This window comes from Osmerus mordax, chromosome 5, assembly GCF_038355195.1.
Source record: "Osmerus mordax isolate fOsmMor3 chromosome 5, fOsmMor3.pri, whole genome shotgun sequence".
NCBI classification, from domain to species: domain Eukaryota; kingdom Metazoa; phylum Chordata; class Actinopteri; order Osmeriformes; family Osmeridae; genus Osmerus; species Osmerus mordax.
Genome location: NC_090054.1, coordinates 702114 through 726502, shown reverse-complemented (window position 1 = coordinate 726502; position 24389 = coordinate 702114). Strand labels below are relative to the sequence as shown.

General features: G+C 44.1%; 1 protein-coding gene across 1 annotated transcript; it reads right to left on the bottom strand.

Moving 5' to 3' along the window:
- Window positions 1-118: 118 nt before the first annotated feature.
- msh6 (mutS homolog 6 (E. coli)) lies at window positions 119-23224 on the bottom strand. The gene is made up of 11 exons (XM_067235762.1): window positions 22883-23224; window positions 20900-21111; window positions 19083-19252; window positions 18310-18933; window positions 16168-18037; window positions 8679-8980; window positions 5821-5938; window positions 5653-5742; window positions 5301-5455; window positions 5011-5210; window positions 119-504 (listed from the first exon to the last, which is right to left on the bottom strand). Exons 1-11 carry the CDS (start codon window positions 23131-23133, stop codon window positions 423-425), a joined length of 4074 nt encoding a protein of 1357 aa, XP_067091863.1. The 5' UTR covers window positions 23134-23224; the 3' UTR covers window positions 119-422.
- Window positions 23225-24389: the final 1165 nt, after the last annotated feature.

The following is a 24389-nucleotide window of genomic DNA, read 5'->3' as shown; positions in this document are numbered from 1 at the left end:
CAGGAAGTCTTGTGAAATCAGCGCCGGCCCGTCTTCTGAAGATTCCTCTTCACGTTAAGTTAAATATTGCTGGAGATTGTTCCCTCCCCATGCTGAGACGAGTATCTGTACAGCTGTACGTTCCATTGCTTTCTCCCTGACCATCCATATGTATTGGTGACTGTGCGTTCTCATACAGCCTGAATTGTATGCATGTACCATAACATTAGACTTAATATATTGTGAAGTATTCAATAACCATTATGTAGATGCTAGCGTGAAAAAGGGTTTAATTTCCTAGAGGAAAGTGGACATTTTTAAAAATAAACTTTATTAGATCATTACAGTGTTGTGTTAGTGTTTGGGAGAACACAGTGGGGAAAAATAAGAATACAAAAGTTGATCTGGAACAGGTCACCTCCGCACCGGAGGTCAGGCCCCTCCTACAGGCTGCTGATCGTCTCCAGCAGTGAGGAGAAGAGGAGGCCGTCCACAACAGCCTGGTCTGCATACCGGCACAACTTCCTGTCGGACATGAAGAATGGGATAACTTAATTCGATAACTCATACAGGCTTAAATGAACTGACAACATAAATTATACGACTTACAGTTCTCAAGGACGCACACACGCAATCTCAACTGCGGTGTGAAGCGCGTGTCCGTGCAATTCTCCGACATGCACTCTAACAATCACTGCTGATAGACGGCCTAAAATGTTGTACAGCCATATTTCTGAAACAATGGCGGCAGAAATTTAGCCATAGAGGAAACACTGCACTATATATTATCATTCCAGGTTAAGAATACCAATGGAGGCTGCGTTGGAAATCGTAAATCAAACTTTTGTCAGCATTTTGAGTGGAAATGTAATTTGCTTTGTACAGGTGTATTCGTGCACGTCGGGCTGGCCCTCGCAGCGGAACGACAGTTTAGTGGCCGCTCTGTCCATTCGCGCACCTCACAGTTGCGTATTGATCAGACAAGAAGACACGCTTATCAACTCGATTACTATTGATCAAAACAGAACGAGGGTTCGGCTGTAGCCTACTTGAAACATACTATTGAGAACATATTCGCTGACATGCAATGCACGTTTTTTTTTTTTGCAGGACAAACCCTGGAATAGATGGGTCTATGCAACAGGATGCTTCTGAGCCTGTGTAGTAACCCATGTCATGCTGAAATGTAACTTTGGTGTATGTAGGAATGCAGAAGGCATGGTGATGCCCTGGGACTGGTGAGCACAATAGGGCCTCTCAGCTCATGGGAGTAAAACTCTTTGCTCCTGCAAGACAAGTCAGACCAGTTGGTCTGACCCACCTTTGGATATACATCCCACCCTAAAATGCCCCATTCCCCTGGAGACCCTGCCCCCACCCTTCTCCTCGGATGCCCCATTATTTTGGTCGATTATTCCTCCCCTTCAATAATACCAATTGGTATTGTATTTTATATAGTTGGAAAGCCTGATTAATCACCATTACAACGAGGTACAACTTGTAAGGATCGTGCATTCGTGGAACGAGCAACACAGCTAACCGTGTGGGTAGCGGCCCAAAAAATGTGGTGGTGGTTGTTAAAGGTGACTAATCAGGCTTTCCAACGATATAACATACAATATCAATTGGTATTATTAAAGGGGAGGAATAATCGACCTAAATGAAGTTTCCTAACTGTTTTTGAGGAGTTTAGAATTTCACTGTATTAAAATATATTTTTTATAACTGTGATAAGTGGGTTTTATGATTTGTTTGCATTTTTTTGTTTTAAGAGCGACAGTTTGCGACCGTTAGTTTTGAGCTAATACAGAGTTCTGTTGCTACAGGTAATCCAAACTTCTGCGTTGTCATGACGTCCATGACTGTCAATCTCTGCATGTTTGCACATAACAGAAAAACAGGAACATCCTTTTGGCTAGATGATCACACAGTCCCTAAACAGGACAGATGGATATTTAACTTACCCAAGGACAAAACCATTTTTCACGGCCGACAACGATGTGAATCATGTACACTGTTTCGGCTCCATCATATATGTACTCCAAAATAAACAAGTCTATTATATTTCCATTGTCGATTGCTGGTCAGGAATTTAAATGCAACAAATTAAATTTAAATTAACAACGGCATATCACGTAATTAAGACGGGCCAGCCGTTCGCCTCGGGCTATTGAAGGGCTATTGAAGTGCAGTAGAAGAATGGTGTCGACTTGGGTACTTAGTATCATACTGATGAAATGCTATGGAAGCTTTTATATATTATTGGGAGTCAGGTGGCTGAGCGGTGAGGGAATCGGGCTAGTAATCCGAAGGTTGCCAGTTCGATTCCTGGTCATGCCAACTGACGTTGTGTCCTTGGGCAAGGCACTTCACCCTACTTGCCTCGGGGGAATGTCCCTGTACTTACTGTAAGTCGCTCTGGATAAGAGCGTCTGCTAAATGACTAAATGTAAATTAGCATTGAGGGACCAGAGGTTTCAGTTTCAGCCAGACAGAGTTGTGCAGGGATGGCTGTCAGCAGGGAAGAGAGCACGTCATGTTTGAGGTTAAAAGTCAATTGTTTAGCTGACTATTACCTTTTTATTTTTTATCACTAGAAATGTGATTTCATTTTTGTTCTTTTTATATCCAGGATGTGTTTAATAAATGGTTAAACATGTTAACAGAATAACATAACTTATAAGTCTTTGGTTTTGTTGTAACAATGATAAATTACAACTTTTGGAGGGGGGGGCCAGTAAGTTTCAAACCATTTTTTTTTTTATGTTGAGCCCTGCAAAACATAAATATAAAACTGAGGTATGATCATTATTGTGTATGAAACATTTGCAATTTGCTTTTGTTTTGTATAGCCTAAACCAAGAAGTGAAGGGCTGCCTGCTCGAACATCTAGAACAGGGGTACTCAATTAGAAACCCAAAAGGTCCACTCACCAAATTTCCCTTCAGTCCAGGGTTCGGAACAGTGATTTATTTTTCTGGCCCTTACCTCAGAGTTCTGGGGGTAATTTTGTTCAAAGTGTCTATGCTTCGTGTCCAAGTGACGTTTCACGTTACCACTTTTGACAAGGGCAACCGTCTCATTGCAGATTAAACACATCGGTTTTGTGCTCCCCACCGGCAACACAAATGCATACTTGTCAGGCCACTCAGTTTGACATTTGCAATTTCCGGAATAAATGTTTTCGCTTTTGGTTTGGTTTTGGCTTTTGGTTTGGTTTTGTCTTGTCACGCCATGATTTTTGCAAAGGAAGAAACAGGTACCATTAGCAAATCGATTAGCCTGCGTTGTTGCGAATGACACACACAACCTGCGTGACCCACAGGTTGCGGCCAACGTTGAGTGAGTGAGTTGTCATGGTGATGACAGTTATTACAGCTCCCGATTGGACCTTTGGATTGGACACGGAAGATATAAACCACATCTAATAGGAAAACATATATAGGCTATAGCGCAAAATCACGCACCAATAAATTGGTGCATGAACGCTTGGATCATGACTAAATTAGAATGTTGCTTTTGGCTTTGGTCAATTGTATTGCGTCTGCGTCAGGACCGGAGTACGACTACTGAGTACCCCCCATCTAGAATATGTAAAAAGGGTAGGTATAATAACATAAAGCTTCACCCTACACTTTCTGTCAATATATAGTTTTTTGTGCTAGATAAATGGTAAAATATGTTTTGGTATAAATTTTTAGTTTCTTATTTTGTCTGTGGTAAATACTTTTATTGAACATACACAAAAAACGTCAATTTCTTTTCAAACAATATGCATCTTCTCAATTCTGATCCTGAGTTATGACTAGGGCTGAACGATTAATTGCATTTGCGATAATATCGCGATGTGACAAAACAAGATTTTGTAATTGCAAAGGCTGTGATTTTACTTTGGTCACGTGACACGCGAGAGTAACGCAGTTTGCAGTCGAAGGATCAACTTTTCACATTACACTTTACCTTGACCTGTACGATGGCCTCAGGCCCGACAAAACCTGACACTACAGACACTTTGCCAATTTTGCCTTTAAAAAGATGCTGTGCAACAATTTGCGCAGAATCTGCCAGGTTAACGTTGCTCCCTCACAGGGCAACACCACCATCCTGATTCGGCCCTAAAAAAACACCACAAAGCCATGTACGATGCATAGCTAAAATTCTGAACACCAGTGTGTCAAATAAGCCAAATAACACCCGACAGGATCACTGATCGAAATGTTTCAAAGCCTAACTCCATATTCATGTACGAAATTAGTCAAGCAGTCACAGCGTTCATCACGAAAGATATGATGCCCCTCGGTGATACACATACAGTAGGATCACTATGGCTGTCAGTGCATACTGTTTCTGTTAGTCAGGGAGTCAGGTGGCTGAGCGGTGAGGGAGTCGGACTAGTAATCCGAAGGTTGCCAGTTCGATTCCCGGTCATGCCAACTGACATTGTGTCCTTGGGCAAGGCACTTCACCCTACTTGCCTCGGGGGGAATGTCCCTGTACTTACTGTAAGTCGCTCTGGATAAGAGTGTCTGCTAAATGACTAAATGTAAATGTTAGGCTACTGACTGGATCAGAAATGTTCAGTGTTTCTTTTATTTATTTTTTTACCTTGAGATGCGTGAGTTCTAAATATTTCCAACGGTCCCCACAGCGCAAGTTTTTTTCCCCAATGCACATGTTATATTAGCCTACGTTTAGCTTTGATGTACCAAAATATTTTCGAAGAAGTAAGTATGTTTTTCTTAACTTTCTGAACTTTGTGTGTTATGTTGCTGACTGGAGATCAGTAGTATATATCTATATTTAATAATAATAAATCATATAATAATCGCAATTGCAATATTAGTCCAAATAATCGCAATTAGCTTATTTTCCGAAATCGTTCAGCCTTCGTTATGACCATGTCATTTTAGGCAGAAATTCAAAAGGTAACTGGCCAAGTCATAAAACGCCAGTCGAGTGTGTGAATGAGTGTGAGTGTGTTTGCGCGTGTGTGCGCACGTATGCGTGTACATGTGTGTGTTCAGATCGTACTTGAATACTCGGAGGCTCATGCTGCTCCTCTCAAACTCCCGGGCCTTGCTGGCTCCTGATTGGATGACGTCCGGGGGCAGGTTGGCGAGCCGGGCAGCATTGAAGCCGTAGCTCTTAGGACACGCTCCCGAGGTGAACTTGTAGAGGAAGGTGATGGCCTCCAGGCTGGGGTCGTCACTCTCCTTCTCCACCATGCAGGCCTGGCGGGCAGAGACGTAGCTGGGATTGTAACCTGGTACAGTGTGAGCAGATGGAGCACCATGTGTAAGCAGGCCTGCCGGTCACAGTACCATGTGTCCCAGCCTGACAGCAGTGCTGTGGCTGTAGTCCTCCACCAGGCTGTGGTAGTGGGTGGAGAACAGAGTCCTGCAGCCCAGCCTCTCCGCCAGCTCGCTCACCACGGCACTGGCGATGGCCGTCCCGTCATAGGTGGCTGTGCCCCTGCCTGCACACACAGCACACGCACCACACAGCACATGCACCACACAGCACATGCACCACACACACACACAGCACATGCACCACACAGCACACACACACAGCACACACGGTCTGTTTAGTTAGTAGCTAGGTAGATCTAGGGATATCTCGGTAGATCGAGGGGTATGTATGGTAGATCTAGTAGATGTAAGTATTTCTTACCCAGCTCGTCCAGCAGCACCAGGGAGTGCTGTGTTCCATGCAGCAGGATGCTGGCCGTCTCACTGAGCTCCACGAAGAAGGTGCTCTCACCTGCACACAGCACAGGTGTGTTAGAGGACTGGGGTGTGTGTGTTAGAGGGACTGTGCGTAGCGGTGTGTGTGTCTCACCAGCCATGATGCGGTCCGACGCCCCTAGGCGTGTGAAGATCCGGTCCACAGGGGAGAAGCGGAGGCTCTCAGCTGGGACATAGCAGCCCAGCTGGGCCAGAACCACCACCAGCCCACACTGAAGGGTCATAGGGTCATAGTTATACCACCAGCCCACACTGAAGGGTCATAGTTATACCACCAGCCCACACTGAAGGGTCATAGTTATACCACCAGCCCACACTGAAGGGTCATAGTTATACCACCAGCCCACACTGAAGGGTCATAGTTATACCACCAGCCCACACTGAAGGGTCATAGTTATACCACCAGCCCACACTGAAGGGTCATAGTTATACCACCAGCCCACACTGAAGGGTCATAGTTATACCACCAGCCCACACTGAAGGGTCATAGTTATACCACCAGCCCACACTGAAGGGTCATATGGTCATAGTTGTACCACCAGCCCACACTGAAGGGTCATTGTTATACCAGGGTTATAGGGTCAGGGTTATAGGGTCAGAGTTATAGGGTCAGAGTTATAGGGTCAGAGTTATAGGGTCAGAGTTATAGGGTCAGAGTTATAGGGTCAGGGTTATAGGGTCAGGGTTATAGGGTCAGGGTTATAGGGTCAGAGTTATAGGGTCAGGGTTATAGGGTCAGAGTTATAGGGTCAGGGTTATAGGGTCAGAGTTATAGGGTCAGAGTTATAGGGTCAGGGTTATAGGGTCAGGGTTATAGGGTCAGGGTTATAGGGTCAGAGTTATAGGGTCAGAGTTATAGGGTCAGAGTTATAGGGTCAGGGTTATAGGGTCAGAGTTATAGGGTCAGGGTTATAGGGTCAGGGTTATAGGGTCAGGGTTATAGGGTCAGAGTTATAGGGTCAGAGTTATAGGGTCAGAGTTATAGGGTCCAGTCAGTAGAGGCTTTTATCCAAAGACACATATAGTAGTGCATATAGGAAGTATAAAATAGGGATATTGATAGATAGTAGAGATGGGCATTTGACATGATTTCACAATTCGAATAGTATCCCCAATTTTTTTTCGATATCCAAATAGTCTATATTTACTTATAATGCTGAGGTTCCATTATGAAATTGGCCAGACATGACGCCAAGTATATAGTTAACACATGAACCACTACATTCTGGCAAGAATTGTGACTGTTAAAGGTATTAGAATAAATAACAGTTACGCCTAAATAAAGAAAACAATGGCATGATAAATGTATTGAACATGACGTAAAGACAATGAACTTTTAAAAAAAATGCTGCGTCTTCAGACGTACGCTCTTAAACTGTGCGCAATAACACTAAGCCTGTTACTGTCTTAAAATAAAAAGTAAAAAGTTACATTGGATGAAATTACATTAAGTAGGCAAAAATGTCTAAAACAGTGATTATGCTACATCACTACTTATTTAAATAAATTAAGCCAGTACCGCACTAGCCCTACGCATAAAAAAGGAGCATTTCTAGTGGGTGCATTGTGGGTGAAGGGTTGCAGCACTGGCATGATTCAAGGTTGAAAAGGAGGTGATGAGGTGCTGTGTTTGTCTGACCTGAACAAAGTTGTTGCTTTATGATTTATCCTCATGTGATTCTGCATTGAGCTGGTGGATTTGTTGTACACTAGCTTGACATTTATTTTACATTTAACATTATTTAGGTCACCAATCTGATGGAAACACCTTGCTCTGCTTACAAGCCATTTCTCTGGTTTTGAGCACCAACTGAAAGGAGACTCGCAGCAGAATGCAACATCAACCTTTGGGTTTCTTTTTTACCAATTTCAAACATCACAACTAAGCTATTAGAATTCATGACCAGGGCTCGAAAAATTGCATTGTAAAAGTTAAGATCCTTCATATGTTTTGCTATCTGCTAAATGCATAAATAACTTTGCGCGCACAGTTGGCAAATCAAGAGTTTAGTAGTGAGTGACCAGTGGTCAAATTGTAATTCTATAATCTCGATACATTTTTTAACAACTGGCGCGAGACAATAAAGTGAAGACAGCAGCAAAGTAGAGCTACGAGCTCAAACGGAAAAAAACGACAATTTTCTAAAACAATCCCTGACCAGCCATGCTAGCAGACAGCACCTGGTTTGCGTGACAGCTAAGCGGATGGTTGACAATCCATCTTCCAGGCCGTTGACCATGCTGGTCAGGAATTTAAATGTAGATGCCCATCGTGTTATTGCACGACTTAAAACAACGGCATATCACGTAATTAAGACGGGCCAGCCGTTCGCCTCGTTCCCCCAGGCTATCGAACTGCAGCAGAAGAATGGTGTCGACTTGGGTACTTAGTATCATACTGATGAAATGCTATGTAGGCTTTTATATATTAGCATTGAGGGACCAGAGGTTTCAGTTTCAGCCTGACAGAGTTGTGCAGAGATGGTTGTCAGCAGGGAAGAGAGCACGTCATGTTTGAGGTTAAAAGTCAATTGTTTTGCTGACTATTACCTTAAAAACAAAATCACTACAAATGTGATTTCATTGTTGTTATTTTTATATCCAGGATATGTTTAATAAATGGTTAAACATGTTAACAGAATAACACAATTTATAAGTCTTTGGTTTTGTTGTAACAATGATAAATTACAACTTTTGGAGGGGGGGCCAGTAAAAATTGTCTTGGGCCAGTAAGTTTCAAACCCCAAAAAAATGTATGTTGAGCCCTGATGACACATGTAAAATGTATTTCCAGCTTATTTAATAAAAAGTATTTGAATACTAACTTACTTTTGGATATTCGGATATTCAATTAACCACTCTCATCCCTGGTACATAGTGCAGACAGGAAGTACATAGTGCAGACAGGAAGTACATAGTGCAGACAGGAACAGCATATAGGCGGATACCAACCTGTCTCATGAGAGTGGATTTTCCACCCATGTTGGGTCCAGTGACCAGAACACAGGGGGCTTGGCCTGTCACACCACTTCCTGCTTCCTGCCCCTCCTCCTCCTCTCTGCCAGGGCAGCCAATGGCAATGTCATTGGGGATGAAGTCGTCTCCAAAGAACGTCTTGGTGACACAGGGGTGGCGGGACCCACGCAGGTCCAAGAAGGAAGCTGATTGGCTGTCATCACCAGGAAGCAGCACCTGAGGCCTGCTCATTGGGCCATCTCCCCCCTGGCTGTACCGGGTCAAGCTCAAGAGCACGTCTGATTGGAGGAAATTATTACATTTACATTTAGTCATTTAGCAGACGCTCTTATCCAGAGCGGCTTAGAGTAAGTACAGGGACATTCCCCCGAGGCAAGTAGGGTGAAGTACCTTGCCCAAGGACACAACATCAGTTGGCATGACCGGGAATCGAACTGGCAACCTTCGGATTACTAGCCCGATTCCCTCACCACTCAGCCACCTTACTCCCTATGAGTGTGATAAGATAACCAGCAGGGCTGCAGCGCAGCAGGGGGCACAGTTCAGTTTCACGGTTTCTAAGCCACAGTGACAGGACAGTTTCGATATCTTTATATTTAAGAAAGATTTAACACATCACCCTATTATAAATAGATATTGTAGTTCTGGCAGTGTAGGTGGTATTGTGTTTCTGGTAGCTGATATTGTGGTTCTGGGAGCTGATATTGTGGTTCTGGGAGCTGATATTGTGGTTCTGGTAGCTGATATTGTGGTTCTGGTAGCTGATATTGTGGTTCTGGTGGCTGATATTGTTGCTCTGGTAGCTGATATTGTTGTTCTGGAATTATGAAATGTTTGCAGATGCCTTGTACACACACAATACCTAGCCAGTGCAGCCACACAGACACTCCATCCAGGTTTTACATATATTTCAGGGGGGGAGGTAGACCTTAATTTTGCCACCCATTCATTTTCTATGGAAATCATGTGACAGGCCCCGCAAGGCAGCGTGAGACAGCCGGCAACATGAGCAGGCGAACAGGCTGCCTAGCCAGAGAAGCTAACCCTTTTTCTATGCGTTTATTAGGGTATTTGTGGACGATCAATGTCAGAATGTTGCAAGTCGAAACGAAACTAGCTAGTACAACAAGGAAGTATATGCAAGGAAGTAAAAGTTATTCCCAGAATCACACAGATTCACTTGCGAGGAGCATATTAGACAAATTCACGCAAATGTAGTCTCTACCAGTGGATCGGAAGCCCCACTCAGCGACAGACGATCAGGTAAAAATAATAAGGGCAACATTGCACAAACTTTAGGTGCAAATGAATTGAACTTTTGAGGTGACAAGCAAGAAGCACATTGCTTGTATGTGTGAAAACAGCTTTATCTCGTGGGTCAGTTTTATGGGAATATATAGCCTAATTATACATAGTGCACTTATATAGATAGAGCACAGTGCCCGCGAAGATGTCGGTGACACACAGATTTCTGGAATTATAGACGCAGTGCCCGTGATGCAGCTGGTGATGACAGTTCTTCTCAGTGGCTTTGGTATCTATATTGTTCAGATCACAATTGAAAATCTCTCAAGTACTTGTTCAACCTCCACATCGATTCTAAACACTTATGCACATTATAAAATAAATGTATCATTATTTGAAAATAAAGCAGAAATGCAGTCGGGAGTGCTGCTGCGTTACGGGATATGTAGGCCTACCTGTCTCTACACTTTACGTGCTTCATACTGTCATTGTGAAGCTTCAATGATTCGTGTTTGAATTGTTTTGATGCTGTTACAAATTTGGACAGTCCCGCAATTGAAGGCCCACAGAATGTACAGTACACAAAGTGCATTGCTCCGTCTTGGTACCTTAACCATTGCTGCCGCCGTCAGTATTGCCAGTATTCCCATGGCAATACTACTTTTTCGCAGACCTTATGAGGTTTATTTAATTTAGAAAACTTAAGTAAACTGTAATGACAACCACATTTTATTTAGTGAGAAATCTGAAGCGATACGAAAACATTAGACATATCAACAGGCTACACGTTGCGCCTTGCGCTGGCGAAAAAGTTTGGCAATACTACTTATACTCTGGTGATGGCTCCTATGACCACTGGTATTCTTCAAGCCACTGGTGTTGAAATTCAGATGTCCGTATCATTCTCACTCACATGTTCCGTTTGACATGGCAAATTGTCCGCTTCATTTTAACACGTCAGATTTGAGTATATGCGATTGCTGCGTGGGTCTTGACGAGAGGTAGATTTTTTTTTAATCAACGTTAGGCTATACCATTCCAGGAGGGGGTGGGGGGGTCACGGGACTGAAACCAACTTGATGCTTTGAATGCTCGGAGCACGTTTTAAGACGTATTCTTAAAATACACATTACTGTTTTAACTAGAGAGGGTACAATTTCTGGGGAAATTGTAGGGTGTGCTTGCTTGCGTCGGTTGCACAGGGGTCCGTTTTTTAATGACATTTTTACAACTAATATTTCTGTATATTTTATATAAAAATGAATAGGGCCTACTTATTATTTATAAAGATTACATAGATTTAAAAGCATCTTTTTTTTTGCTGCTCATTTACAACTCAAAATACGAGTTAAGTGTAGAATGAAATATGACGTCTTCTCATTTCCCCTGCAAGAGGCAGCCTCATAGCTGAATCAACGAATACATTTGGCAGACCGGTGTAAAAATTGACCTAATCTCTATGACTTAAACATCCTTTTAAGTTTTCCCTTCTCGTGATATTTTCAGGCATTTAGCCTACTCATATTGCATTCATTCATTAATAAAGAACCCCCTTTGAAGATTATTCTACGACGTTACCGGCAGTAGAAGATGGAATCGCGATTCAAACATTACCATCTGCTAACTGAAAAATGCCCCCAAAAACGTAAATAAGCTTGACATTTATTTAGTGGAAAATCGCTCATTCATAAAAAGCTCACTGGTAGCGATCATTGTCAGTAACAACGCAAAATGCGATATAGTCCTGTGTGGAGAAGCTGCCCAGGTAAATTCTACTACTTCAGTACAGTATGCCTAGACTACTGCTGTGTTCGTCTTGGTAGCGATTGCGTTGGTTGAATTCGATTAAACGTTCCGTTGTACGGTTTAGGCTGAAATTCGCTCTACTGTAAGTCGCTCTGGATAAGAGCGTCTGCTAAATGACTAAATGCAAATTAATTATTTTCATGAACAGATTGACAAAGTTTAGGCTGTGGCAATGAAGTTCAGGTTAGTAGTCAGATAGTTTCACCTATTGAAAGACTTTTGATTTAAGTAAGGGGAGTGCCGAACATGTTCTGTTGCCGTTTGACTTCCTAAACAGCTGTGTAAGTTAGATGTTTTTGTCGTGTGTCTCGCGTAGGCTACAGCGTTGCAGTGAGCAACACTGGTTTGAAACCACAGGTAATGCTAATTTCACCAACAAATCGTTTACTTGTAATGTAATGTCATAGTAAATCCTACAAAGAAAACAAATGTATTTGTGAGGAATGTTTATTTTAACGATTGAAAACAGATGCATCATAGACCACTGTGGTATGTGTTTCCCGGGCAACAGAGGCTAATGTCATGCTAATGCTTCAGTGAAATAGTAGACTACCGTTTCCGAAAGTAGATGTGGGCCTACTTCCTTAATAATATCAGCTAATATTGTACATTACATTTCATAATTGTGTTTCACATCACAAAGTAAAATGAGTAAATAGTTATCACCCTGGCCTCTTTGCTTGTGGCGTTTCTGCAGCTGCCTTGCAGTAAAGCTATAGTTAGCCTAGCTATCCCCCAAGTTAACAGATGGGAAACGAATGTTCTGCTACAGGTATTCACGCGTGTTTTCGTGATGTTAGTGACGTAGTGACGTAAGTAACGTCAGTGACTGTGGCTAGCAAATTAGCCACCGTTAGCTTCACTTTTCACCACAAAAACGCAATTTCTACTTAAACCATGCAACGGAACGTAAATAAAAATACAACCAACGCAATCGCTAACAAGACGAACCTTTTGACACTGCCGTTGTGTATGTAGTCCAAATATTGACTGATCCTTAGGGGGGCGAAAATAAATAATAAAAATAAATAAATATATATGTGAGAGAACAAAGGTTGTGCCCTTGCCAAAGGGCACCCAATAAATGCTCATAATAAATCATAGCATGTTGCCTAAAACCTAAGGTAAGCACAAAAATAATCAGTGATACGTTTGCGACTCCAAATTACGGTCACAATGGCATTTCAAAAGGTTGCAAATGTAACCATTTCGGTCGCAGTGTAGTGCCCTGAAACATACATTTTTGTAACAAGATTTACAGATCTATATTTTATAAGTTTTACATATTTTATCCCCTTAGTATTAATTACACTTTGTACACAGGGTTTCTGCAGGTTTCAGTAAGTCAAATTTAAGACCTTTTTAAGACTTTTTAAGGAACGAAATTTAAGACCTAAACGATGTATTACCAAAATTCAAATCAAAGAAATTCAGAAAAATATATTTGTATTTAAATGAATTCAGTCATTGAAAAAACATTAATTTTACACATAGGTTAATCACATTAGTAACCTTCCACACCCAACAACGTCCCAAATCCCCAAAACCTTACGCCCAAAATGAAAATAGGGTAAAACAAACTTGCCCTCAAATAGAGAAAGTGTGTGCGTGAGTGTGTGACTCCAGCACCTTCACACCCAATTGAATATTTTTTTTGGCCAAGTTTGCAGCGAGCCTCATACCTGGAGCTGGGTACCGCTTGTAACCCTATAACAGTGGTCTAGCCATGTCTTGTTGAAAATACACTTTCCCATTTTCCACACGTAGCCGAACTTTAACAAACTGTGAGGAGACGCAGGCGTATTTCGCGGGCAGGTTTGCATTTATCACAGGATTTGTAGTTTTATCACCACATACGTACCAATACCAATATCCCCCAGAAAGATCTACAACACACCGAACCAACGTTCTGAGAGCTCCGCTCTGTAGGCTACACATTTTTTGCTACTTTATAATAACTTTCTGCGACCAGCGTTTCTGGAAATGAACGAGGGTAAAACTTTTTTTTTAGACCTGACAGGATTAAATTTAAGACCTCGGATGAAAATCTAGCCGTTTTTAAGACTTTTTAAAGCCTTAAATTTTACGTTCAGAATTTAAGACTTTTAAAGACCCCGCGGAAACCCTGTGCTTAATGTATGCACCTTCCTGCCACAGTAAATTCCTTGTTTGTGTGAACTTTCATGGCGAATAAAACCAATTCTGATTTATATTGGCGTTCTGTTAGCGAGCCAGCATTTCAACCCCTTTGAAATCAGAGATTCAATGTTCTGCCAGCAGTCAGCACTAGTCAGCACTTCGCTTCTAAACAAATCTTTCCTATTTTCCTTACTAGAAACTCCGGTATGGGCTCAAAACGGGGCCAAAAGTATTGCAAATGCGTATAGGACAATCCACAAATGTAAAGCGTGTTCCGCAAATGTAAAACGTGTTCCGCAAATGTAAAACGTGTTTCACAAATGTAAATCAAGATCCACAAATGTGATTAACTATCCACAAACAATCACATTTTGATTTGCCTTTGAGTTTTTTTCTAACTACATATTTGCAAGACATTTTCAAGGGGATTGCGTAAAATTGGTGCCATAAAGCTTTGCAAATAGGGCATTAAAAAGCTTGGCGCCAAGAATTCAAACGTACATTTTTTTATAAAATCATTTTATTTAATAAACTTGTATTTTTATTCTTGTGATTTATATATGCAATATGTGTGTTATTGCAATTGTTTAGACGTTACGATGACGAATGTAGCAGTTACGCATAATCAAATAAAATAAAAATTGTAGAATAAGCAGTGCTTTTACTGTCCGTTCACTGCGGACGACAAGCGAAAAACTCACTTGCGCACTTCAATCCTGTATTCTATATATTATGTACAGTACCAGTCAAAAGTTTGGACACATTTTCCCATTTAAGTGCGTCTTACTGACATCACCGCATATCACTGGTGGTGGGGTATGTGACTGGAAATACATCTAACATGCTAAGTATATAACGCATCTGGCGTGTGCTAAATGACTAAAAATATCCGACGCCATCACCCAGGTGTGCCAATCACTGGAACGAGACAAAAATATGTTTTCAACTTCTCCCTACAGTGCTTAACCAGCCATTAACACAGCTTAACACATACAAAAATGGACAAATAAATTACTGACACAATCGGAATTTACATGTCATCTTCAATGCGCCGTATTCACTCGTAGAGGAACCTGGTTTGTTTTGCTTTTCCCTCCGTTGTACCGAACTCGTACAGAACCGTGATGTCTGAACCGCGGTATGAACCGAAACGTGACTTCAGTGTACCGTTCCACCCCTAATAGGCAGATAGACACAGAGATTCCTGGCATTATTAGAGATTTTTTCCTCTTTCTTTTGGGGTGGCAGTAGGGTCCACCCCCCAAAACAATGGTAGGAAAACATCATTATTATACCCAGTACAGCCACACACATACACACCATCTTACCCAGTACAGCCACACACATACACACCATCTTACCCAGTACAGCCACACACATACACACCATCTTACCCAGTACAGCCACACACATACACACCATCTTACCCAGTACAGCCACACACATACACACCATCTTACCCAGTACAGCCACACACATACACACCATCTTACCCAGTACAGCCACACACATACACACCATCTTACCCAGTACAGCCACACACATACACACCATCTTACCCAGTACAGCCACACACATACCCTGCGCTACATCAGTGCTTGACCCGGCATCTTCCGCATTAGCTAAAGGATGCTTTGCGTTTAAGTGGTATTTGAGACTGGAAGAACTCCTACAGTAAACTAATTCCGCATAGCACAAGGTGCAAACAACCTTAGTCTTGTCGAGGTTTCCATTGGGAAGCTTCTTAAAAATACATTTTCCCGGAAGCAAACCAGGTGGCTTCATAGCTGCATCCATGTTAGCACGTCACGTTTGATGTGATAATTTCATACACAAGGCATACACACAGGTTCGAAGACTGGTTCTCGCCCCCTACAGTGCAATTCGGCTAGGTATACATCCGCGCTAAAATATCAAGGTGAAAGTCATCATAGCTTGCGTAGTATAGACCCAGCTCCCAACCCAACTTTGAGAATAGATTAACGGCGATATTTTTTTATATCGCCGATAAGAGTCGCAGCGCGTTAACGCCGATAACGGACCACCATTATAAATGTTGTTCAGTAATCTTCAGTTTACATAAAGTGTGGCGTGGGTTGTGTGGGTGCTGCTATATGTTTAACATTTGCCAAATTCATTCATTTAGATGGTGGTTAGCTCAAGCTCACCCCAGAAAAGTATCGATAGTGGTATCGATAAAGACTCGGATTGTTAAGCAGTCTCGAAAATGGTATCAATATCGATAAAAATTTACGATCCCCATCCCTAATCTTACCCAGTACAGCCATGCATTCCACAGCGGTCTGCCAGTCCCTGTAGTTCTTGTCAAAGTTGTAGAAAAGCCTCCTCATGCAGTCCTTCAGCGCAGCGTCCCTCTTCTCCTCCTGACTCTGCAGCTCCCCAAAGAGACGCTCAATCTCACGGGTCCAGTAGCGCTTGCAGCCCTTCTTGGTGGACTTCACCTCATACTCCTCGGGCACGTTCCTCTCGGCCACGCTGTCCGGGACCTCCATCTGGTAGCGGTTGCGCCCGGTGCCCCAGTAAGCTAGGCTACGGCAGCCGAGACGCCTCCGCTGGCGCTCCAGGTAGGCCTGCAGCTCAGCCTCGCAGGCCTGGATCCCACTAAGCGCCTGGTCGTACTCTGGGTCGAAGCCTGTCTTGGGCGTGATCACGCCGGTGGTGCGTGCCTTCTGGTGGTCGAACGCCGTGTCCCAGCGTTTCAGCTCCAATGACAGGTCTGGGAAGAGGCCTTCGCCTCTGTCGGACCTCAGGCTCACAAGCTGGCGCAGCAGTTTGGACTGGGAGCCATCTGCGACAGGTCCCAGAACTGACGTGACCTCCTGCATGGTCTTGAAGCCGTCCAGCGCAGACAGGAAGTCTGCGATCTTGCGCTTGCTGTAGGTGACCTCCTCGTAGAGCACGGCTCTGGAGTCGGGGTGCTCCGGGCCCTTCAGAGGTGAACCGATACTATGGATCTTACTGAGGAGCCTCTCCAGGTCCGGAAGCTTCTTCAGCAGCTGGGAGGCCTCCTCCGCCGGGCCAGCCGCCCCCATCAGGCCCTCCAGGACGTCCAGGCGCTCCTCGATGGCCGCCGGGTTGCAAAGCGGAGCGCAGAGCCATTGCTTCAACAGCCGCTTGCCGAAGGGTGTGGAGCAGGAGTCCAGGCGCTGCAGCAGCGAGCCCTCCGCGCCGCCAGAGCCATTCTGCAGAACCTCCAGGTTGGTCAGTGTCACCCCATCCAGAACTAGACGCTGGCGGGTTTGGGCAAAGAAGCTGCTCGACCCGGACGCCTTCTCCAGCTCCACGTCCACCGGAATGTACTCCTGGAAGTTGGCCATGGACAGCAGCTCCTTGTCCACCAGGCACTTCCTGAGGTAGAAGATGCAGCCTCCCAGAGCAGACAGAGCCAGCTCGTACCCCTCCTTGGGAGTTAGGCCCAGAGAGTCTCCCTCGGAGGTCATGGAGCTCAGCACAGCTGGCAGGCTGACTCCCTCCTGCGTACTTTCTCTGAAGTAGTCTTCTTCAGACAGCTGCTTCAGAGTTTTCTGGGCGTCCCAGAACTGGCTCCCTGCATTCAGCGGCTCCTGCATGGCAGAGCAGAGACAGGACTTGAGGATCTTGCGAGTCTCAGTCGACGGGTTCCCCTTCTCAAACAGAACCTGGGCCGGGGCGTAGCGCGCCACCAGGGTCCGGAGCCGTGAGCAGTGCCTGTCGTCCTGGAACTGCCCCACGTGGAACACCCCTACGGAAGTGTCCACAAAGCTGACTCCGTAGCAGCGCCCGGACGCCTCTGCCTTCTCCTTCAGGCTCAGCAGGAACGAGCTGTGGCTCTCAGCCGGGGCCCCATCCAGCACGCTGTAGGTCTGGGTCCCGCGCGTGATAACCCTGCACACCTCACGCCGCACCACGCGGTCGAACTTGGTGGGCCTCGCCATGGCCTTGCAGCGGGACTCCATCATCTCAGGAGTCTCTGTCTGCTCCACGCGGGCCACCTTGTAGCCCCTCTGGACCAGCACATCAGAAAAGCGCCCAAATCCAATCTCGGGGAATCCAGAGTGGGCCCAGGAGCCCTTCATAAAGGTGAGGTTCAGCTCGTTCACGCCAATCACAGCGTCCATGTGGTACAGCTCGTAGAACTTGCCCACCTTTCGAAAAAAAAAACATGTAAAAGAAGAAGGAAGGAGAAAAAAACGACTGAAGTACTTTTCAGATGGAGCAAATCAAGAGGTCCCATTTTCCACACCTCCCCCTTCGCTGTAGGTCACTTTGCATAAAGCTAATAAACACTCAAATGAGTGAATACCTTTGTACTACATGAAACAGTACTCTAAACTTGTATATTTAATCTCTTACCAATGCAAGTGATCAACACAGATGAGCTCGAAGGATATACCCTGCAACGGTCTCTCACACGCACCTTGTAGAAGAGAACAGCGTCGAACATCTCGGCCTTCAGCTGCCACCAGCGCCGCATGCCTGGCGTGGTTCTGTTCAGGAAGTCCTCAGGGACGTACAGGGTGGTAGGGTCGTACTCCTCGTCCGACTGTCTCCTCCTGCAGGCGTCCTTCCTCCTCCCCGCCTGCAGCCACTCCAGCTTCTCGTGGTCCCAGATGCCTCCCTCTGCCCCCCCCGCCGGGCTCTCCACGCCGTCGGGGGCCGAGAAGGCAGCGAGGCGGGTCTTGGTGCTGGCCATAGGGGAGGCCCTGCTGGGGCCCTGGGGGGCCCGGGGTTTGGGCGTGGCTGAGGGCTGCTCCACGGGGCGTTTACGCTTCACTGGCTTGACGGGGCTGTCTGGTTCACTCTCCATTTCCTCTTCAGTGCTGCTCACCACGGCCTCCTCCTCATCCTCGCTGCTCCCTGTCGCCTGGTCTGGTTTGAACTCTTCCTCCGAGCCATCGCTCTCTGAGGCCACGATGATGCGCCGGCGTTTGGGCTTGTTGCACTGCTCAGCGGCAGCACGGGAAGAACGCCGATGGGCCTTGGCCTTCGTCGTCTCCTCCTCCTCTTCCTCCTCCTCCTCAGACAGAGTAGACTTATCCAGCTGTGGAAGCAGCAGTACAGGAACATTAACGTTTCAGAGGATTATCACGTGTGGTTTGTTACTCGTAATGCCGTCGTCCAATAAATCAACTCCAACTGCACTGTAGCCCTTTAAGGTCACAAACTGCCGGTAAAAGCAAATGTCCTGACCTCCATGTCCTCCTCCTCTTCCTCGTCAGAAGGGAGGTTGCAGATGGGCGTCTGCAGCCTGGCCTCAGGGCTGTGGGCAAGGACGGCGTCGGCCAGCTCCATGGCCCTACGGATCACAGGCTTTCCACTGAAGAACACGCCTCCGACCTTAGTGTCACTGCTCTCGGAGCCTGGGGGGAGGAGAGATGGGGGCAGAGGGGGGAAAGGTACATTCAACAGACATTAAAAGATCCGTCAGCCGCTGATAAGACTGTTGATACATTAGCTGATACACGCTCAGCTGCAGTTATATCATTCTGATACATTTTGAATCATAATTAGTGTTTCCCAGGGTTTCCCGCAGCACTTTTCAGTTAAGGCGGCCACCTAAGCAACACACGCCTGCCGCCTTAACTACGTTGATTTTTTTATTGCGATATCCGCCGTGATAATCACAATAAATATCTTTTTCATCTTACAGTCAACTTTTTCTCAGATTTGTGTACTAAACATTCTCTAGAGTCTTCATATGAACCCCCCCGATCTGATGGCAAACCCCACCCTACCACCTTAACTAACACATTTTACCATACATTTATTTATTGGTGGCGGCCCGCCACAATTAAAAATTGACTGCCACAAATGTATTGCCTTGTTTTTTTTACTGTTTAACATGGCAAATAAAAACATTTCATTTTAAAGCTGCGTGCAGCGCATTGATTCGCTCAGCCCCTTCTTGCCCAGCTCGCTTTTCTCTCTCTCACTACAACAGACCAGTCTGTGAATAACCCTCCTCTCTCAGTGCACGCTCTGAGTCAATGCGGGGGACGAACAACTTTTTACAAGAATCGGCAGGAGAATCAATCCGGAGTTTACGAACGGATTGATATCATCATTCTCTGCACAAATGTGTCCAAAACGGATACATTCAAGTTAAATATAATTATATTCATAGTTAAATACATTCGGCAAATATAACAATACGAGTCCAACGTGACGTTTATATTATGTAAATCTCCAAAAACTATTTTGTAGGGGTGGGAATATTTTGGTATCTCACAATTCAAATCGATTCTTAGGGGTCACGATTCGATTAAAAATCGATTCACGATTTTTTTGATTCTCAATTCTTAATCAAATTTCGATTCAATATATTTTTACAGTTGATTCCAGTTTGCTGTTTAGTGTTACTTGTTTCTATTTGACTGTGATAGGCAGTTAAGTGTTGAAGAAAAAAATCCCAATGCATCAAAACCTTGAAATGTATTGTTTTTCTTGCAGTTTAGTAAACTCATTGTTCTAAAAAAATAAAAAACGATTTTTGAAATTTGTGAATCGATATGGATTGCTAGAAGACTGAATCGCGATTCAAATGCGAATAAAAAACAATCCCCGCCCCTTTTGCGCTCAAATTAATGCTAAAAAACCTGTTGTTGAAGTCCCTATCTACACTCTCATCTAACCGATAGGAGGACATGGGTTTGGACTGAGCCCCACATTTTTTTAAACGTCTGGCTCCGCCCCTGCCTACCGCCACAAATATAATCACATTCTTTGGGAAACACTGGATAAGTACATTTGTTAGTTTGCTATGAGACATTTATTGGCTTAGACATGCAAGATACATACCTATATAGCTGTACACACACACCTGTATATGATATAGCTGTACACACACCTGTATATGATATAGCTGTACACACACCTGTATTTCATATAGCTGTACAGACACCTGTATATGATATAGTCGCACATACACCTGTATTTGATATAGCTGTACACACACCTGTATATGACAGTCGCACACACACCTGTATATGATATAGCTGTACACACACCTGTATATGGCCGGAGGTACTTGGTGCTGACCCACCCGCGGGTCGGGGGCTCATCGAAGAAGTGCACGTGCAGGCGCTGGTCCTTCCCCCGCCCGCGCATCTGCTGGCCGCTGAGCGGCTGCGGCACTACCATGCACGGCCACCAGGGATGCCCTTCCAGCTTAGCCCACACAAGAGCGCCACCGCTGAAAGGACATGCCGGGCTGGAAACACTAATAACACACGTGTATTTAGCTGGTGCTCTGATACTCAACAGAGAGGATTCAAACCTGCGGCTTCTTGATCTGCAGTGTAATGCAGATCCCCTCCTCTCTTCCTGAACCTCTGGGCCCAGTTGTTCAAAAGGTTTAATCCGGATCAGAATGATATGGATTTTGAAATCCCATGTTTTGCTATCCAGGATCAAGTAATCAATCTTACTTTTGTGCTGGTTTTTCAAAGCAACATTGGATCGGATCACCCTGATCTAGATACAAACTTTTCAAGATGACCAAATTCGAATTCCCAGTGTTATAAATGGGATAGCATATAACAATGTAGGCTTCTTGCTACGTAAAGAACAGGTTCAATAGCCAGCATGGGGGTCACTTTTAAGTGTTTTGATTTGAAGAGACAGAAAAAGACAAAATAAAACAATCCAAACAGTCAGAGCCATCATCTGATCCGAAAACAAATAAAAACAAACTAATAGATATTCTTCATAAATACAATGTGAATATTTTGAACATGTGTTTCAAAATTAGAAAAAGGATAAATATCCAATAGTTTCTTCTAGAACTTTCAGAGTTCGTCTTCGGTTGTGCAGACCAGCTTTTTGAAGCTCTTTTAGCTTTTAACACATATTGAAGGGTTGAGGGGGCCAGTTGTTCAGAAGTGATCTGATCGGATTTCGGCTATTGGATCAAATCTTAAAAATGGGTTGTTCAAAATAGGATTCTGAAATTGGATTAGATCACGTAATCCAGTCTTGGTTTTGATCTGGATCAACCCTTCAATATGTGTTGTTCAAAACTTTTTAGTAGGACTGGGATACCTTTGATCTAAAAAACAAGATCATTCTGATCCCAGCAGAAGGGTGGATTCAGGGTGGATTTCAGGAACAAAATGTAATAAAACTCGAAATTGGTCAATAACAATAAATTGGTCAAAAAACTATATTTGTATCATGTTGTACATTTTCATGTATTTATATTAAAGAGCAGAAGTAGAGTTTAATCTGGCAGAGGAACAAATCAGTCTCCCCAATTTGAGCAAACCAAAGCCAGACTTGAGATACGCCTCCTAAAAAAGGAGCTTCAAAAAGCTGGTCTGCACAAACGAAAACGAACTGAAAATTCTAGAAGAACCTATTGGATATTTAGCCTCCAATGTTGCTTTGAAAAACAAGCACAAAAGTAAGATTGATTATTTGATCCTGAATAGCAAAACATGGGATTTCAAAATCCAGATAATTCAGATTCTCTTTTTTTTGTTAGAAAAACTTGGCGCTGAATTCCACCACAACAGTAGTCAGGGAAGAGACCAGCATAGTTAGCTAAGCTACATCTACTCAAGAACTGCTTGCATTAAAACCACTCAGTCATAGTGAAAGACTAGTTATCAGATTACTAAATTGTCTCCTGGCTAACATTAGCTAGCCAGCTAACTAGACCAGACCTCTTACTGCTTTGCTGTTTGCAGAAAAGCCCTGCATGTAACAGTCAGCGGTCATTCTTCACATAGCCTACAACGTTCCCTAAACTACACAGTCAGTCAAAATTGTTGATACAGCTAGGCAACAAATGCTGTTATTAATAAAAACTAGATAGAAAGCTAGGCAACAATAATACAACCACAACGCTGTATTGCTAAGTCCAGTGACTGAAATCACTAATCTTGTTTAGCAGAGCTAAAGTCTGTGACGGAATTTGGCTGAACGTTATTCAGTTAATCACTTTTCTAGCAAACTAGTATGTGACTAGCCTAACATGATGCTGGAATTACCTTTCCTTCTTTGATGCTATTTTATCTCCAAACAGTTTGCTGAATCCACCCTTGGCCGCTTTCTTGCTCGTCTTGGCCGGAGTCTTGTTACTCTTTGGGGCTGCAAGCTTAGCTTGCTCGCTGGGAGAGGAGCTGGACTTGAGGACGGAGGACGGTACATCTGCCTCCGTAGGAGACGGGCTCGGCTTCGGCTTGGACACCGGTGGAGGTGACTTGTTGAAAAAATTAAAGATGGTACTTTGCTTGGCCATTTGGCTTCTTATGCAATAACTAAAAAATGTAGAAAGTATGTGATTTGAGAGATTGGACTCTTTCTATCCTCAATCGCGTGCACCACTCGCAGACAATTCCCGCGAAATGCTCAGTTGGAGTTTTTCGCAGCATGTTCGAAGAGGACGGAAACGGAAGCAAGGTGATCATGTTTTTGTATGTATTATTGTATTTATTTTGTTGGCTTTAACTGACTTTTTAGCTCTTACTGTAAAGTCGTTTTTTATTAAGGTCTCTTTGCTTCTAGTCTATTAGAGTTTCTTGGTTAATTGGGTGAAACGGCTTTTGGGCTCTGCTGTACCTCGAGGGAATCCGATCTATGCATATCTAGGGTGTTGGTCGCGGGAGTCACGGCTGATGATGGTTCTCAAACTCCAGAATTTGACTCAATTCAGCATTTTTGGTTTGACAAGATACCATAGTGTTGTCTGCCTATGCACATGGCTCCATGCCCACGTTACCATAACGTCGCCTGTGCCGTCAACCTTGACAGTTTTTGAATGTTGACTTTCATGTATGAAAAGTCTGACGGCCGGCTGTGGCCGCAAGAGGGCAGCAGAGATACATACATTTTTTTTTTGCAGACATTTAGCAGACGCTCTTATCCAGAGCGACTTACAGTAAGTACAGGGACATTCTCCCTGAGGCAAGTAGGGTGAAGTGCCTTGCCCAAGGACACAACTTCATATGGCACAGCCCGGAATCGATCCGGCAACCTTCTGATTGATAGCCCGATTCCCTAACCACTCAGCCATCTCACCCCCACGTTTTCAGGTGGGCTGAAAGGAGGGGGACATTGCCATAGACTTATATATTAATAGACACAGCTAGATTTTTCTTCCAAGATGGCGTCCCCATTCATTTCTATGAAAAGTGCTCAGTGGCGCAGTGAGGCAAGCGAGAGCGCAAAATGGACCTCACCATCTTTCCAGACTGACTCGTCCGGTCTTGCGCAGAAGCTTGTTCTTAGCTCCGAAACTCGTGCATGCTTGCAACTAACTGTACACGTCATACATACAACCAGTCGCGAGCTTGTGAGCTGGAGGTAAGGCATTGCAGAAAACTGTCAGAATGTGGTACAAGTCCGATCAAGAGGCAGATACATGTGAACTTCAATACTATTAGGACTGTAGTATTATACGTGCAGGGCCTATACGTTGCTCTTTTTGCTTCGTGTTTTTAGTTTGACTGCTTAAGTTTTGTGTCGGATTAAAGAAACTATAAACTTGAATATCTG